The sequence below is a fragment of the Pelodiscus sinensis genome, chromosome 2, assembly GCF_049634645.1.
Source record: "Pelodiscus sinensis isolate JC-2024 chromosome 2, ASM4963464v1, whole genome shotgun sequence".
NCBI lineage: Eukaryota > Metazoa > Chordata > Testudines > Trionychidae > Pelodiscus > Pelodiscus sinensis.
Window position 1 is genome coordinate 132,070,779 of NC_134712.1, and position 19,532 is coordinate 132,090,310.

At 42.9% G+C, this 19,532-nt stretch overlaps 1 protein-coding gene across 4 annotated transcripts in view; it reads right to left on the reverse strand.

The window, feature by feature from the left end:
- The window catches only part of TRIO (trio Rho guanine nucleotide exchange factor), a 412,227-nt gene that overhangs the window by 198,705 nt on the left and 193,990 nt on the right, over positions 1 to 19,532 (reverse strand). For all 4 annotated transcript variants that reach the window (XM_006117079.4, XM_075921462.1, XM_014570469.3 and 1 more), the window contains exons 12-15: positions 16,158 to 16,327; positions 14,974 to 15,148; positions 3,870 to 4,065; positions 3,020 to 3,186 (exon numbers count right to left, since the gene is read on the reverse strand). In XM_006117079.4, coding sequence (XP_006117141.2) covers positions 3,020 to 3,186; positions 3,870 to 4,065; positions 14,974 to 15,148; positions 16,158 to 16,327 — 708 coding nt within the window. The remainder of the gene's footprint in view (positions 1 to 3,019; positions 3,187 to 3,869; positions 4,066 to 14,973; positions 15,149 to 16,157; positions 16,328 to 19,532) is intronic.

Here is a 19,532-nt window from a genome sequence, read left to right on the forward strand (position 1 = left end):
TATTATAATAACTCCTAGACCAGAGGTTTCAACCTTTTTTACACTGTGGACTGGCAAACCCTTTCACAAACTTTTGGCAGACGAGTAACATTTTATTTACACATTTGCATGTTCATTATACAAATAATGAATATGCACACATGCAAATGAAATGTTACTGGTCCTCCAAAAACTCTGGCCCCCAGAGCCAATTGGTGACTGAAGTATATAAATGTCCTGTTGCTGATATTGCAACAGTGCCTTGTGAATATCTGCCTTCACTGTCAGAGGCTATTGTAAACCAGAAGCAGACAACATTATCTCTTGCAAATTGTAACCAAATTTGTTGAGTGATTGGAAAAGAAGGATTAAGTGGATTTGTAAGCTCTGAAGTTTTACATTGTTTTATTTTTGAATGGAGTGTTTTATTTTTGAATGGAGCGTTTTATTTTTAAGTAAGTCTATATTTGTAAGTTCAGCTTCCACGATAAAGAAATTGCACTATAGCACTTGTATGAGATGAACTGAAAATTTAATTGTTTTGTTCTTTACAGTGCCTACATGTATAATGAAAAATAAATGCAAGGTGAGCAATGGGCATCTTTTTCTGTGCTGTAATTGAAATCAGTATATTTGAAAACATGGAAAATACTGAACAATACTTAAAATAAATAGTATTATTGTCTAACAAAGCAATTAATCAATTTTTAATTGCTTGACAGCCCTACTGAACACACATTTTAAATGTGTCACTGAAATTTCTCACAACTGCTGTAGGACATGTGGAGTATTGTGTTCAATTCTGGGGCCCCCATTAGTTGGAGTTGGACTGGGTTGCCTCCTGAGGTTTCTTCCAGTCTTAGGATTCTCTGGGTGTATTTACACTGCAGTGCTATTTTGGGATACCAGAGGTAATAGCTCCCCAGCGTCTTCACAAGCCACCCGTTATTTCAAAATATTTTTCAAAATAACAGGCGTGCTATTTCGGCATTCCCGGTAACCCTCATACCATGAGGGTTAAGGGATGACTTGAAATAGCACCTGATTTCAAAATAAACTTGAAATAAGTATGCAACTTGCATAGCGCAAATTGCATATCTTATTTTGAGTTTAGAGTGCAGTGTAGACATAGCCTATTTGTTCAACAATATTAGTCAATGTAATTTTTAGCTGTTCCTCCCCTCTTGCTCTCTATTCCCCCAGCTCTCATACACAAATGTAGTTGGCAGGACATTGTAAACTGTTGTAAGCATTACATATACGTGATTACACTTTAAATGTAGTATGCCAGGAAATATGAACCAAGCACTGCATCCTGTAGCTTAAAATGAGATTGTTTCAACTTCACTGGAAAGGGAGGGGTTGTACAGCTGATAATACCATTCAGGTCCATCAGCACTTCATAAAGAAAAGAGACTCTGTCTCAGCTGGGAAGTGAGTCTCTGCAATCAACATCATATTATGCAGATTGGACATCATAGCCAACTGCTATTTTCTTTTCAACCTCACAAGACAGCATGTAATACATAACAGAAGGCTGGGCTAAATCATTGTGAAATCTCATCCACCCCCATTCCCCTTATATTAACTCTGTAGTCATTGTAACAAGCACTGCCTACAGTGTAGCACTCTGCATACTGGCCAACACTTTTGCAGCCTGAGCTCCTTGCACACCAGGGGTTCCTTGACCCCCTTCATTCCCCTTCACAAGCTCCCAGTAGGCCACCTTCCCCCCTCTACTTCAGGGATCCCTGCAAACCACCTGTGACAGCGCGTTGGGGGTTCCCCGTTTCCTGCACCCCGAAATGGCACAAACAGACTGCACCAGCCAGTGGAATTGAGGGTGGTTTATTGCTCCTCCAGCACAGCGCAGCACAGATGTAATCTGGTTACAGGAACTGAGGGCTAAGAGGTCTCAATGCCCCCCTTGAGATAGGGGAGTCCCAGCCCCCTCCCCAGCTCCTTCTTCTCTCCCTTTCAGCCAGCAACTCCCTAACCCTCTTCCAGCCCTGCCCCCCAGTCAGGGCAGCATTCCACCTTCCTTTGTTCCTCTCCATGGGGGGTGTCTGGCCACTGGTTCAACAAGTTTGGCATTACCTTGGCCTAGTGAGGTTTTCCCTGCTGGGTCTTGCTCCAGACAGCAGGGGTCACCACAGCCCAGCAAGTACCCCCACTACGTCACACCACCACAACCCTTTTCCTCATGCAAGCAGCTGTGTGTCCCCCCTCCCATGTCCAGGTTCCCCTGTCTTCCATCACCCACATCTCCCCATTTCCTTCTTCTCTGAGAATAGATCAATCAGGGTGACAACATTTTAAATGATTTGGACAATGGGTAGAGCCCAGATGGGTCCTAGAAGATGTTCACGGACGTCGTCAACCGGTTCTTCGATCTATGAACAATTACAGCTGGCTGAATCTGCTGGTTCTGTTTAGCAAGTGCAAGAACTCTATGTGCTCCTTTCCCCCTTCTCATTTTCCTAATTTCACAAAATCAGTAGAGATCCATCCACCCCCACTGATGCTTAAAACCATCTCTGAATTCTGGGTTTGATACCATGCAGCAATCAAAGCGATCTTATTTCAGAAAGACAGAGATGCCATCAAGCTGAGTGAAAGGCCACACTCTGCTCAACCAATACAACGGCCCTACTGTGATGCATGATCCTTCTTTACTGGCAGGAGCTGCAAGCAAGGCACCTGATTTGATCACACTGCAAAACTCAGGGAAGATTTCAAAGGATTTGTTTACTGTCTGCCACAGGGAAGATACAAAAATGGACTGTACTATCTAATTGCTCTTCAGACAGCACTGTCCTATAGCAAAGAGCAATCATTAACTACAATTAAGCTAGAATTATCCACTTTGACTGTCAAAGGTCAAAAAAGTGTCCTTGATGCTTCACTGTCAGGCCAAAAACCTGCAAGAATAAGTTAACATACACTTGTCTTACAAAATAGCTACCTTACATACACATGCCAATATATGGAACATATACACATATCTACTCACAACATACAGAACATATTTAGCTCATACCTGTTTGACTTCAGCCTGCAGGTGGCGCAGCTGTACACACTGTTCCAAGTGTTTCCGATGCTGTTCCGCTGCCGAGTCCAGCTCCTGTTGCTTCTCATGAAGAAATTCCAGCAGATCCTGAACACGAGTTGCCATATCTACATCTCTGTCACAAAGTAGCTCCACACCTGTAGAAATCCGTTCATTTGAAACATACATGGATTTAATTTCCAGAGGAGTTACATGTTATAGTTATTATATAGCAACCATTTCCAATTCTGTAAAATATACTAAATATATTTATATTTCAGAGAATTTGATGAAGGATCTTAAACATTATTTCCAAGTGTTCTGCAATGAGTAAGTAAATGCTCAACATTATCCTGAGATAAATCCTTAAAGTCTATAATATCGTGTGAAGAATTAAATGCAGCAGGATATCGCAAAGAAAATCAAGTGAAAAGTGTTAAGAAATTAAAATATGAATTACTTTTACTTGTAAAATCAATACATAATTTACAAACAAGTCTGATCTCAGAATATAGTCCCTGTACTATTAATTTTATTCTTCTTTCTTTTACTTCTTACAGGGTTTCTCTCCACCAACCCCCCAGCTACTCCCCCCAGCCCCAATTTAAACCTGAGCATTTTCATTATTAATAGGAGCTACTTTATTAGTGATCAGCATGCTTCATCTATTTTATTTAAAAGTTATGGAATTATTTTCAAGTGTAATGAGCAAAATACATGTCCACTCTCCTCTTGATTGCAACTAATGGAGATCAATGCCATGCTCAGACGTTGTTAGTATCAGCTTGGATAATCCCTTCAAAGGCTTTAACCTGAATAAGATGGGACAGATCCATCTTACCAGAGGCCTGCACTTCATTGACATACTGTAGCAGATCTTGGCCTTGGTGGATGACATCAAACGTCAGGTTATTCATGGTCAGGGCTTTGTCTGCATGGTGCTGGAGTCTCTGCTCTGCTATTGTAAGATCTTCAGTGTCAAAGTCATTCATCTGTTGAGAGAGCTCATCATTCCACGATTCAAGGTCTGAAATTATCTGATGCAGAGAGGAGAGTGGAAAACAGTAGGATATTGTTGGGATTAATAACTACAACATGCCTAATTTGTACTTGAGAATAAGATGATCAGAAACTCAAAAACAAGTTAGAAAAAATATGCTTTCCCCCTCTATCTGTTCTTCCCCCCAGCTAACAACTTTAAAATGTCCATTCAGCAGAACATCTAAACTACAGACTATTACTGACTTGTACAAACAAGGGCTGTCTGAGCAAGTTTTGGAAGTTATTAGTTTTGCGGTGATGTAGGCAGGCAAGAAAATTCTGCTCATTTCAGAGACAAGAAATTCCTCCTTGACATTAGCGCTGGATCTGTAGCCGTCAGCAGAATGTGTATGCTGCACATATTCATTTTTAATATCAATTTACAAGCATGTCACTTCGTAGGCAGTAGAATTATTGTGTCTAAATCCATGGTTAAATGAAACCAACTTATAACACCTCATGTAGAAAAATCTATTGACGTATGTTAAGAGTGGTAAAAAACCAACAGTCATACAGCAGTATAATGTACCAGTCTAGCTTTCACTTATGCCACTCTCAGGTACATTCAAAAATGTATTAATAATACCGTGATTTGTGAGCAGGAACTGTCTGTTTTCTTGAGTTTGTTCCATTACCAGCCAACTGCTTAGCAAAACTCTTGGAACAGCATATTGAGAGTTTTATGAAGTGAAGCTCTAGTGCAGTAATTTTATAACCTATACAGTCAATCTTACAGATTAAAGTCTTGCATGGAAGCGTACCCACACTTAACTTACCTATATTTGCATATCTCTGGACACAACTGCTAAAATACCACGTAACTGATGTTGCAAACAGTATTTTAGGACTTCAAATCAAGTGCAAAGTCATTTTGCTTCTTCCCCAGTGTGTGTTTTTACATATGTTGATTTGAACATTAGCAGCACTCTTGTAACTGTTTTTATTACAAGCACTACAGCAACAGAACTACAGAACTGCAACTACACTGCTATGGCATAGACCAGGCATGTCCAAAGTCCGGCCCGCGGGCCAATTGCGGCCCGTGTTCCGGTTTAATACGGCCCCCCAGGTAATTTGGCAATATCTATCTTTTATGGCCCCCAACGAATCCATATGTATTGAGATGAATACATTGTAAAATCTCAGTTAATGTCAGTTGGTCTAAATCAGTTATAAATATATTTGGACACAACATGTATACTTGGTGTTATGTTCCTGTTCATATTTTTTGAACTTAAAAGTTGACAGACAACCTTTATTACCAATAATATGTAATGTACTTTACAATGTTCCTGACATATATTTCAGCTTCCTGGATTTTTTTTTCATCTGGCCTTCAGATATGAAAGGCAGAGTGATTTAACACCTGTTTAGATTTGTCATCCATGTGACGAAATGAAAAGTATGCCGTTTGCAATAAACTTTGCATAAAATAGTTAATTTGCATTTAATTTTAATGGTTCAAAGAATGTCAGGCAAAATGGTCGGCCCTCACGCATGTTCACTTCATCAAATCTGGCCCTCTTTGAAAAAAGTTTGGACACCTCTGGCATAGACACTTACTATAGTGAGAGGAGTTTTTCCTGTCACTGTAGTAAGCCCATCCCTTCAAGAGGAAGTAGCTAATTTCAAAGAAGGACTAACACTGTCCACACCATGGCATAGGTTGACTTAACTGAAGTTAACCTAAGTTTTGGTTGTATATCAAGGCTAAGGCATATTCAACTATCAGAAACTGCAAACATTTAATCAAATACCCAAGATGGCCATTGGACTCAAACTTTTAAACTTGATTCATACAGAGAAATCTCAAACTCCAACCTCATCCTTCTTGTTTTCTCTCTCTTATCAAAAACAAAACAAAAAACCCACCCCATCCCACCTTTGTTGGGCTCACATGTGTTTCACTGAAAACTAGTACTTGGCCTGGGAAACAAATCATCATACAAACCATTTTGTTGGGACAAGCCTATTCCTAAGGCATTGTGATTTTGGGAGCAATGGGCACCAACAGAAGAGAGATGAGAAGTAGAAAACATTGGAAAAAAAAGATAACCAGCTAAGAGGTGCTATGCAAAAGTACAGCTGATCATGCACAGATGGTTTTTCAACTGCAGAGATGGTTTTTAAACTGCAGACCAGCTCCCACCTGGGCACCCCATAGTGGGGTGAGTGATTCAGAGGCAGCAGCGTGGAGTGGCTGGGGGCTCTTTGGGAGTGGGGCCAGATTGCACATGCTGCCAGCCCCGCCCCGGGGACTATAGAATAGTCGATTAACCAATAAGAATTCATGATGTTACTCAACTATTCAATTAACCGATATTTAACATCCCTAGTACAGACAGGTGGTGTAAGGTGGGTAGTGAGAATGCAAGTCCTGGGGATGGTGCCTAACTGGCTATGGGAAAAAATGGCACTATTTATTGTTTTTATATGCTGTTACACAATGGGGGGCCCTGACATTGATGGGACAAGAGATTACTCAGGACTGAAAAGTTACAAGAACACAGAAAAGTTGCACAAAAATCCTGAAGCATTACTGGTACCCAATGGGTTTATCTGGTCAGGTGGGACAAAAAGCTGATCAGAAAAGATCAAAGCCTAAGCAATGCATAGAAGGATTATGTGTTTGAATGCATTTTTTCCTCAGGTAATTTTGTATGTTGCTTACTACTAGACATCATTCAAATTAGCCACTTAAACACAATATTTTAAAGGCGTAACGTAGGAGGTTTTGAGGTTTGCTGCATTGGGTCCCTTAGGGAATGATCATGGACACTGCACACCAAGTTAGCGCAGGTATAAACTGCAGTGCAGACAGTGAGGCATGGCTTTGCTGAGTAAAGTATAATACCCTATGTCATAGAATCATAGAATACTAGGGACTAGAAAGGACCTCAACAGGTCATCGGGTCCAGTCCCCTGCCCTCATGGCAGGACCCAGTACTGTCTGACCATCCCTGATAGACATTTATCTAACCTGCTCTTAAATATCTCCAGAGACGGAGATTTCACAATCTCCTTAGGCAACTTATTCCAGTGTTTAACCAACCTGACAGTTAAGAAGTTTTTCCTAATGTCCAACCTAAACCTCCCTTGATGCAATTTAAGCCCATTAAGTTCTATCCTCAGAAGCCAAGGAGAACAATTTTTCTCCCTCCTCCTTGTGACACCCTTTTAGAAACCTGAAAACTGCCATCATGTCCCCTCTCAATTTTCTCTTTTCTAAACTAAACAAGCCCAATTCTTTCAGTCTTCCTTCATAGGTCATGTTCTCTAGACTTTTAATCATTCTTGTTGCTCTTCTCTGGACCTTCTCCAATTTCTCCACATCTTTCTTAAAATATGGTGCCCAGAACTGGACACAATACTCCAACTGAGGCCTAATCAGTGCAGAGTAGAGCGGAAGAATGACTTCTCATGTCTTGCTCACAACACACCTGTTAATGCATCCTAGAATCATGTTTACTTTTTTGCAACAGTGTCATGTCAACAGACTCATATTTAGCTTGTGGTCCATAATAACCCCACACAGATGTTTTAGCAGTGTAGTAGTCTGCTGCCACAGTAAAAAAAAAGCACAAGCACATTGAGACAAAAGCAGAAAGGCTACAGTACACAAAATGAGTTACACCTCCCAAGAGACATAACAAGCAGTAAGGATACGTACAAACTAGAAATGCTACAGCAGTGCAGCTGCACCACCGTAGTGTAGACGCTCACTATAATAATGGCAGGGGTTCTTTTGTCACTGTAATAAATCCATCTGATGGGATCCCAACAAAGGCAGTCAGGGCCAAGGTTCAGAGCAGGGAGAGACCTGAGACTAGAAATAGACAAGTACTTTGTACTCAGGTCCAGGCCAAGGTCAATACCAAGGTTCAGGGTCCAAGCCAGGAGGAGAAGTCCAAATCAAACCAAGGCCAATTTAGGAAGGGCTGTGGCATCTACAGAAGATTGGCACTATTGCCTGGCCATGTCTTGGAATGCCCCTTGGGTTTATATAAAGCTGAGAGCTAGCAGGAGCCATGGGTTTCAGGAAGTGGCGCACAAGTTGTTTACAGCTGCTGCTGCATGGCAGTCTGGAGATATCAGCCGCCTGGTAGCTTTACAGGCCTGGGTTTCAGACCTGTGGGTAGGGCTCTGTGTGGATGCAAAATTGGTATCTGCAGCTGCAAAAAATGATCCACAGATATCTGTAGCACTGTAGAAATAGGCAACTAAATCAAGATTAAATTCAGTGAAGGTAATTGCGAAGTACTTAACTTAGAAAGGAAAAAAAATCTAATGCGCAAATACAAACTGGGAATACCTGGCTAGGTGGTAGTACTGATGGAAAGGATCTGTGCTTTTTAGTGATCGCAAAATGAATACAAATGAATAATGTGATTGTGAGGGCGAGTTGGGGTTTCCCTGATCCTGCGCCCCCGTAGCAGCCAGAACAGTCTCCACCAGCCAGTAGAATAGAGAGGGGTTTATTGATTTTCCAGAGTACAGCATAGCACATACATGATGTGGCTACCGGAGGCAGCGCCAGGATGGCTCAGGCCCCTAGGGCTAGGGTCCATCACCTCTAGTCCCCAGTTTAGCCTGTTCTCTCCATGCTTCCCAGACAGCAATTATACCTCCCCCCGCCTGCAAGTCCTTTGTCCCTCTCTTCCCTTAACTTGTATAATCGGTTTTGCTACCATCCTGGGAGCGGCAGGATACCCCCCGTTGGGCCGTGCTTACAGACAGCTGCCAGTGGGGGTCCCCCACAGTCCACAGCCCAAGCATAGTAACCAACAAGGTACAGACACTACACCACAGTGATTCAGCTAAAAAAAGTCTAATGTAGAAATCAATTGGATTGTTGTATTAGTCAAGGGATGTAAATTATCCCACTCTCAGCACTAGAGAGGCCTCAGCTGTGTCCAGTTCGGGGCACCACAGCATACAAAAGACCTTTGCAGACTAGAGACAGTCCAGATGAGAGTGAGCCCAACAAAAACGATAAAAAGGTTTACAAAACCTGGCCTATGTGGAAAAGTTAAAGAAAGTGGACATGTTTCATCTTGAGAAAGAAAACTGGAAGGGAGGTGTTGATAAGAGTCTTCAAATACATCAATGGCTGTTATAAAGTGAGGACAGAGATCAGTCGTTCTCTTGTATCCACTGAAGGCAGGACAAGAGATCTTGGGCTTAAACCACAACGAAGGAGATTAAATGAGGTATTAGAAGAAACTCTCTAACTCTAAGATAAGCTTCCAAGGGAGACTGTAGAATAAGATTCCATTGGATAAACACCTCTCAGGAAGGGTCTAGGTTTCCTCAGTTCTGCCACAGTACAGGGAGCTGGACTTAACATCTTGAGGTCTTTTCCAGTCCCACTTTTCTGTAATTTTACAACAACGCCCATGGATTTAAATACTGAAGAACTGCACTATTGCTTGCAAAATCAAGTATTAACATCATAAATGGTTAATAGAGCTGAGGACCAACTTAGCTATAATTGAGTTTGAGTATTGCTTTCTGTTTCAAAATGGACTACTGTAAGTGCTGTAAAATCCTCATGATATCTTTGATTGGCTTGAAATTTGTTGTGCCACATAGTAGACACTAGGTAATATCAGTGGTCCAAAGATGGTATCATTTGAGCAAAGACTTTCAAGATTCAGCCTCTCCTTAACACACATTTTACAAATTAATCTAAGTCTTGTAACATGATTTTGCAGACACGTAAGGCTTAACCTATCGCTCTAATCCTGATCATCATCCCCAACCAGATCTGAGTCAATCACCACTGATTTGAGTTCGTGCATGGCACACACACACCACTCTGCAGGGGGAAGCTTTACAAAAGCAGTTATTAACCTAAGAGTCAGGAATTTCCAATCAGCTTGTGCTTTCTTGGCACTAATATTCTAGTGTGCATAAGTAGCAAGACCAGGACTTGGTCAACAGCAAAAGGACATCCAGGCTATCTGTTGTCACAGCAAGTGGGGGGGCTTAACGTGACAGTTTGATTACTGAAGCTGAGCGACTCCCATACTTTGAGAGTTCAAGCCCCATCCAGCAGCTCTCAGAGAATGTGTGTTGTGCATGTCTTACTCTCTCTTGCATCCAGCAAAGATTCTTTAGGGGATTTTTGTCCTGTGGCCAAAATTTCTGCTTTAACATGCTCTAAAATCGAAATGCAAAGTCTGATTGAACCTAAGAATTGCTGTCAAGGAATTAAACAAAATTAAGATGAAAGATCCTAGACAAACAGGCTCTTCCCCTGGGCCCTAAACAATAAAGGGAGTATGATCAAAGAAGAGCAAGTCACTGGTCAATTTGATCAAGGGTTTCCTTATCTACAGCCCCTGCCCCTTCCATGAGTTGCTGCTAACACTGTCATACTCTTGTAACTTTTATGGGGCAGAAACAGGAAGACTGAGGGTGAGAGGCGAGCAATCAGGGGGTATAGGATTAGAGATGTTAAATGGAGTTTAAACAGCTAATCAAATAGTTAATGGTATTTCCATCAACTAGTAGATTAGTTGATGGGGGGGAAGGGGGGAGACACTGCAGAACCTCAGCAGAGTTAGCTCCCAGCCCTGGGAGCTAACCCCACTGTGGCTCTGCTTTTTAATGTATGAAGAGCTGTCAGGGTCTTAAAACATTTAAAAGGCTGAAGTGCAGCAGGGGGGACCAGGCGTGAGCTGGGACAGCTGATTCCTGGCTCGCACCCAGTCTCCTGCTATGCCTGTGCTTCCCCTGCCACCCCCCGGAGATGGTGCTGGAGGAGAACCGGCAATCGGCTTTTAAGCCAGCTCTCCCCAGCACCGGCTCCTGCTCCCCCCTTGCTGCCTCTCTCTGATAGAGGCAGCAAGAGGAGGCGGGGAGTGACTAGTTGAGTAATTAGTTAACTCAGTGTTTCTCAAACTGTGCTCTGCAGAGCCCCAGGGCTCCACGAGTCATCTCCAGGGGCTCCGCGAGGTTGACAAACTGGAAACATCGATAGGTACAACACATGCAATCAGTGGACCGCTGGGGCGCCGCATACATTTTTACGCATGTAAAGGGCTCCGGAGCCCAAAAAGTTTGAGAACCGTTGAGTTAACTTAATCACTTACATCCCTATATGGGGTAGTGGAGTGAGTGTGTTCTCTGCCCCTCTCTCAAGCTTCCCTTGTAGAGCTGAGTTTTGGCACTGCCTCTGAGGAGCCAGAACACCTCTAGACAATCACCTTTATTAGTGTAAAAGATCATTCAAACACTGTTTGTCCCCAATTCTTTCCTTCCCTCCCTCCACACTGCTCCCTGAGCCCATGCAGAGCCCCATCTCTCAGGGCAACAGCTGTGGTGCAGTGAGCAAGCGAGGATTTGAAGACTCTCAGCCAGTCTCATTGCAAGATGGGATCTAGGGAACCCTACCCCTCTGGAAGGTTCTGAGCCCCTCCCTCTGCTCACCCCTCCCCCCAATATGTGCATGAGTAAGCAGAAGAGACATGCTTAGCGCATGCACAAAGCACAGAAACTGAGGAGCGGAGCTGGAACACAACGGAGGCCCACAAGCATGGCAATCTTGGAAGTAGGGGAGGGAGAACAGGGAAGAACAGGCACTTAGATGAATGTAGCAGATCACGTAATCAAAGCTATTGATTTTGCCAATATGCATCCCAGAGGGTTCCCTCGTTCTCACTCACACTATTGGCCACTTCTACAAGTCTCCTCTGCTGGAAATGGATGTGCAGAGCCCCATGCTCTACACTGGTGGGGGGCCCACTCTGCTTCTCTACTCTTCTGCCCTTGGCAGCCTCCAAAAGGTACAGGCAGCTCACAGCTCCACCACTTTCCCACAGCCCCTCCAACTTTGCAGGGCGCACAGAACGACAAGGATGTGGGTGGAGTTGGCATGTGAGAGAGGGGCTCAAAACAACAGGTACATGTGGGGGGCTCAGAACAGTGGGTGTGATGGAAGAAATGCTGGAGTAACTGGAGCAGTGGAAGGCAAATCTGAGCACAGGGGAAGGAACAGGTGGTGAGAGCAGTGCAGAGGCAGTACTGGAACAGTGTCCAGTAGAGAGGACCAGAGTCCGAGCTGTGAAGTGAGGTTGCTGCAAGGTTTCAGCCAATGCAGCCATCCAATCATAGGAACTGATATAGCCCCCATCCCTGTAGTCCGTAAACGCCTCACAGTGCTTCCCAGTGCCACTTATTTTCCAAGCAGATAGGGAATGGACACAGGGAGATGAAGTGACTTGCCCAAGTTTACAGAGGAAGTCTATAACAGAACTGAACCCGAGTCGCCCATCTGCCAGATTAGTATCTCAACTACTAGACCATACTTCCTCTCATTATGCACCATCTTTGTCTGGAAACGGGTGACAGGGGAGGGATCACGTGATGATTACCCTGATGTGTTCCCTCCCTCTGTGGCATCTGGCACTGGCCGCTGTCGACAGACAGGATACTGGACCAGATGGAACTTTGGTCTAACCCAGTATGGCTGTTCTTATGTTCTCTGTCTCCACTCCTTAAAAAATTGCCCCCACTAATTCCATGCTACTGCCTGCAGCTTCTTCTCAATCTGCAGGTCCCATGCTGATGACTGTCTGTAGGGAGAATGGAGAATTAGGATGTGTTGGCCAGGCAGAGAGAAGGGACCAACATGCAACCAGGCTAATCACTGCTAATGGAACTGTAGTAAGGGGGGGGGGGGAGAGAGAGAGATTTTTTAAAAAAAACGAAGGTAAATAATGCCAAAAAAGTCACTGATGGAAAGTTAAGGCTGCACAGTATGCTCTGTACCCATTCAGGGAGAAAAAAAGAGAGGGAGAGTGGCTAAACTTGGAACACCTGAAAACCAGGATAGCTCAGTTAAGATCCACACTACTCCCTCAATGCAACTGGCCGCTTCTTCTCTGAGGATACCTCACCACTCTGCCTTCATAAAGGTTATACAACATTGTGGGAACAGCACACGTGAGCACTGTTGGACACAATCTAACACTTTTCCTTAGCTAACTCAAGTTTAAGCCGTGTGTAGCAAACAAGAGCTACCTGCACTCAAATACTGAGTCTGCTCTACATAAACCACCCTTCACTTTTGCCCCAAGATTACTTCTGAGACACTACCTTCATGTAACCCTCAGTAAGCGCCTAGATCAGTGAAGTATGTCACCAGAGTGCTGACAGTCCCTGTGACACCTTTGTGCAGCTCTATTGACATGCTACCAAATTCAGTACTGAAATGAGGCATATCTGATTACTCATGATATACAAGCACATCTCACTCATCACAGTTCTGCCAAGTTGCCCCAACAAATCTCTCCCGATCCAAAACAGAAACATCTAGCACAACTAATGTAGCTGGAATTCCTGCAGATAAATACTGGAATTCAGCTATGTGGAACACAACACAAACAATGACATGTTCTTAGTTTTTCCTTATATTTCCTTTCACAAATATTTAACAAGGAAGTATATCGCAGTCCAGAGAATTTCACTCAGTTACTCCTGTACTGGGCCTAACAGTTTGGGTTGGCCCAAAGGATCTTCCATAAGATTCTTGATTTCAAGACACGAAGAGACTGAGAAACCACCACATTTCAGTAGTTTGTTAACTTTTGCACCACCTTTCCAGTGGCTATTGCCAGCTCTAGGGAGGCGGAGTTAAAGTTGCTCTGTGACGGCTGGCATGAACCTTCACTCTTCAATTCTTTGGTTTCACAGATTTAAATTTCAGCACTCTCCATGTTCAGGCACCACCGGTCAGCTTTAATTCTGTATTAAGGTTCTCAGAATTTTGGGGTGTTTTTTTTTTTAAATACATGATTAACCCAACAGCATCTGTGTAAAGCAGGGGTCTCCAACCTTTTTTAAGCACAAGATCACTTTAAGTTAAGTGTGATCCAGGTTCTACCTCAAACCCAAAACCCCTCACCCCACGTCCTGCCACATCCATTCTCTGAGGTTCCGCCCCTGCTCACTCCATTTTCCCCACCCTGCACCTCAAACAGGAGGCTCCTAGGGGGTGCTCCAAGGCACAGGGTATGAACAGTATGGCAGTGGGGGGAGGGGCAACTGAAGTGCCAGCCCTTGGTAGCTTCCTGGACAAACCAGTCAGGATCACCTGTCAGTGGCTCCAACATCTACCGGTAGATCCTGATCTAATGGTTGGTGACCACTGTTCTTACTCACATTAGGGCAATCTACACTCTTATGTGGAATAACATGTAAATTACCTAAAATTCATATAGCCAAAAAGCATTCACACCAATAGAAAGTATTCTGCTACAAGTATTGTCCAGTCTGTAATCTGTTTGCATGTTTGGGCTAACAGTTCCAAAATTGCAAAAAATTTAGTAAACATGCTTGCTAAATGGGTGAATGCAGTTTTAAATGTAATGGAAAAGCACATGTATGTGGAGGAGTCTGATTGTTTAGCAGCAAAAACACAGCAATTCAGAAGCACCCTTAAAGTTTAATATATCTGCAACTGAGAGTCTGATGTGAAGAGGAGGAAGAAAAAATGGTTATAAATACTACTGAACAGCATTCATGTTCAGTTTTTTAATACTCAACGCTCTTTATAATGATTTCACCCTCAATACCCCTATGGAAAAAGTCAATTTGATGGTTAACGCCCCATTTTACACGTGGATTAACTGCAGCAGCAAGATTAAGTCATTTGCCAGTGGCCACAGAGTGTGTTACCAGGGCTCAGACTAGAATGAGGGAGTCCTTGGCTTTCAGTTCTACATTCAAGCCTTGCCACTCTAATAATTTAGAGGAAATCAAATCTCTCAGACCATTCAGGTAAGAACTAAACCTGTGATGATATTATCTTTGTGAGTCTGACCCAAAATAGATCCTTTATATCATCCCATACGGATACAGCAGATGTAATGAATGTTATGCACCAAGCAGAAACTCACATCTATTGCATCTCTCTCAAATATGCGTAGCTGCAGGAAGAGTTCAAGCTTGATCTTGCGTTCCTGAAAAAGCTCCTCCATTTGAGACTGGGCCTCATCCAGCTGCTGCAGGACTGTCTCTATGTGATTGATGGAACTGTTGTGAGGGGTCTTGTTACTAGAAATGGCAGAATCCCTATTGAAAGTGGAGAGGAAGGAAAAAGGGCCTTTTGAAAAAAAGCAACAGGAATTGGATTACAGTCAACTGTTAAATGTGCATGACAAAGCTCTTTAACTAAAACCATTAGTATGAACAACACTAAGAGGAAGCTGGTCTTGTTTCAGCACATAAAGTCCTTTGAAACATCATTAGAATTGTGCTTTAGCAATTTAATAAAGCATCAGGATACTAAATTGCCATCTTTTTCTGCCTTAGTGTTCAATATATTAGCACATTCTTACATGTATTCAATCCACATTTTATTTGTGTCAAAAGTAAAATGTGAACCCATGCTAAACCTTTCATTTTGAAGAGGAAATGAAACATGATGACTACATGCTTCATTGTACGCTGAATTACATGATTCAACTTTACTTGAGCATAAAGCCAAAAATAAACAACTACCACCACAGATGAGTTAACACCCACTTCTGAAGGATATAAGAAGTGCCCAAGGATTAATTTAAGCTACTAGTAATGGACACATATTCATTGTGCCTCTACTGAAAAAAAGCCAATCATGTCACATGCTAACATTCACAAGAATTTGAAGTACCAGTTTAAAAAAAAGTATGTTTCTTTAGAGTGGGCTACTGCTCAGAGTTCAGTAATACTTAAATACTGAACGCCAGAGTGGCATGTCGGATGCCTGTGATGGATACCATGCTGACTCATAATACCTAGAGACAGTTTATGGAGGCTGACTCTCGATTATGTGAAGGTAACATGTATGAGCCCAACTTCTTGTAAACAAAGGTTTAGATAAGATCTGCATAGAATGAAACATCTAATATTTATATTCATGCAGGGTAGCATCTTATACTTGCCCTTCCTCTTTCCCTCCCCCCCAAAAAATCAAGAAGGTAACGGTCCATGTAATATCAGAAGTATATGAGGGGAAGTAGCTTAAGGAATAATATGCCCAAATACTTGGGAGACAAAATGTTAAGATTTAACACTAACTTCTTTAAAAAAAATGTATTACCTTAGTTGCTGTATAAGATCCTCCCCTTCCTTGATGACATTGACAGTAACCTGTAAAGTGGTCTGCTGCTGCTGGCCAAAGCGTTTGATCAGCTCTTGTACTGCCTCCACAGACTCTGCATAAACATCATCAAGCAGTTCTTTTTGTAATTCCTCAAGCCATGTCCACAGCTACAAGACAAAAGAAATGAATGCTGGTATCAGTCAGACAGTACGTTGTCTGAATTTCCATGGAAGAAGCAAACAGATGGGAAAACCACAATATTTGTTTCTGCTTATATGAAATTCAGTTCTCAATGCTGAAAAAAAATTGATGAGCCCGCATCAGATAGAAGGTAAGGGTCTTGTTAGAAAAACAAGTGTTGTTTTAGTCATGCTGCTACATTACCCTCTCTTTCCCATTTTCCTATTAGACTGTGTCTGAGCGACCAGCACAGAATTCAGAGTCTGCCCCATCTGCAGCTCTGTGAGGTAGTCACTGGGAGGAAAATGCTATGGTAACACTCCCTGAGAGAAGGAAGGAAGGAAGGGAGATGTATCTCAACAGCTAAATTTACACTGCCAAGTGACACACATACATAAAGGTACATGGTACTGAGCAGTGGTCATGAAAATCAACAATTGCAGTTAAAGGGGTACATCAAAAATAAACTCAACTCTCCTTCTAGCCTCATTCCACAACACAATCTCAGACAGTGTCCTAAAGAAAATATTCATATGCTATTATTAAGTCACTACAGTTAATTATGCTGTCCACTTACTCATTGCAGAATCATACTAAAACCAAAGTATACAACTTGCAATGCCAACTGGTTGAATTATTCGTTACAACTAATTTACCCTATACACTTCCATCTTTCCATCTTTGTACTTTTTCAGCAAGCATGCTTACTAATCTTTTTGCATTTTGGAACGGTTAGCAAAAATTTCCCAAACACACTTTAACCTGTAAATAACAAATCATGGAGTATTTACTATTGTAAATACTATTGGCTACTCAGGTTACATCACTGTGAGCTTTCTACTGTACCTGCTCTAAGCTGAAGGAAGAAAGCTTAATTATTCTGTAAGTGGCTGTCAGCACAACATGGTGCTGTCCATATCAGTGCTTAAGTCTGTGTAAGTTATGTTGCTCAGTAGAAGAAGGGGGCTAATTCACACCCCTGAGCAAGGAAGGGAGATGTATCAACTTGAATGTATATCAACTTCAGCTGTCACAACAGATTTGGATGACGTATGGACCCACCAACAGTGGGGCAACTGCCCCGATGATTCCACAGGGCCCGGAGCTTCCAGCAGCTGCTGTGACTGCAGCCAGAGCCTGGGCCCTTGAAATTGCGGATGAATGGTGCTGAGCTTCTGAGGGGTGACTGCCCCAGCCCTGGCCCTTTCTGCCCTCTCCTCCCAGAAGCATAAAGCCAGCCCCTTCCCCACCACCTTGTGCCAGGGCCCAGCAATTCTGTCAGCCCCCCTTGAAGATGCGGTATTTTCTTCATAAATGATTCACTAACCTTTGCAACTGCCAGACATCTTTTGTACAAATGGCCAAAAACACTGTTCAAAGAAGCGGAGAACTCACTTCTGGTATGAATACTCCTGGGAGTACTTTGTGTTGTTAGTATATGCGACATGGGACACAGTGTGAGGGATAAAACCACTATTCCTGCAAGTATCTTTAGTCAGATCGTCTGTCTAATTTATCACGACCTCTCAAATCTTTGTATCTGAACATCATAAGTTCTTGAAATCTGATAGAGGGTTTTTTATATAAACAATTTGATTTTTTCAAAGGAAAAATAAATCCTATTTGAGTTCTAAAGAGGTTCTTGCAAGGTGAGTTTTGGCTTTCTAATTTTGGGCTAGCTCTACCCTTCCTGGCTGCCTCCACAAGTATTTCCCTGCTATGCTATGCTCCAGACACAGAACAAGCAGAGGTTTCCTTCTGAAGAGCCAACAAGCAGCAGTCTGATCCCACGCACAGAGGCAATATGGAGACTGGCCCAACAGGTTTGATGACTAGCTGCCAAAAACGGAGCTTGTTCCTAGACACAGAGCCAGTATGGTTGCAAACAGGCCCCATGCGCAATGGCTAAATCAGGGTGTCAGGCACTGACCTATTTGCTTAGTGGTTAAACCAGTCTTGAATACTCACAGTTTAAACAAAAAAAACTTAACATGCAGTGTTTGTCTAGTTGTGATGAAACCTGCTAGCAAATTAAACATTTGTATGATTGCTGAACTCTCTTAGGATACACCTGCAGCAAATATATTTTACCAAGTAAATCTTTTATGCTCTCTCCCCAAGCTGACCTTTGAAAAGAATATTAAAATGATTATTCCCCAAAAATATTCTTGAATCACAGAGCATACATACACGGTTTAAATTTGGCTGCTACAGATCAACATGTCATAACATTATGATCAGAGGGGGAAGCAGGTATCTAGGTAATTGTAGTGGTGAATCTAGCTCATGATGAACTCGAGCAGCTGATTGCCTTGTATACTGATTCACAAAAACGGCATTAGCATTGGGTAAAGTGTCATCACTTGAGACAAGTTTCTATCAAGAGGCAGGAAGTCAAGTTAAGAAGGAAAGAGGGTATGAAGAAACAAAAAATGCTGAAGAGAATCCCATTGTTTTTCACATGAGGGTACAAGGAGGCAGAGTCAATAAACAGATGTTTCTTGGCAGAGAACTACAGCTGTTTAGAATAATAGCTAAACAATGTTCTTCTAAAAATAGGTCAGGATACATAAAATGAAGCCAAATCCTAAAAACAAATAGAAATACTTATTATTAAAATAAACAAGACATTTCTCTTTGAACTGAAAAGAAAGGAGGATTTCAAAAAGACATGGCACCAAGGGCAGAGGTGGGCAAGATACATCTCGCAGGCTGGATCCAGCCTGCCAAGCCACCAGATCCGGCCTGTGTACCACTCTGTCAGGACCCTCAGGCATGCAGCAGCCGCTGCTTTAAGTGCAGGGCTGTTCTGTGTTCCTCTCTGCTCCAGAGGGAGGGAAAGTTTTAGGATGATCTTCTCAGCCCCAGCCCAATTCTCAGATCCTATTGGCCAGAAACAAGCCAATAGGAGTTGAGAGATTGGCCTCGGGGACGGGGACAGAGCAAGCTTCTTGCCCCTCCCGGAGCTGAGAGCCACGTGGAGGGAGCAGCCTGCAGTTTTAAGCAATCTGGGGCTGCAGCAGGCAGGGAGCCCAGCCTGCCTTGGGGGTATTGCAGGACTGCTGGCCGGGAGACACTTAGGTAAGCGCCTCCCAGCCAGAGCCTGGCTCTGGCACCCCTGCCCCACCCCACCTCAACTCCCTTCCCAAGGTCACCATCCAAACCCTCTGCATCCCCCTTCCCCAGGTCACA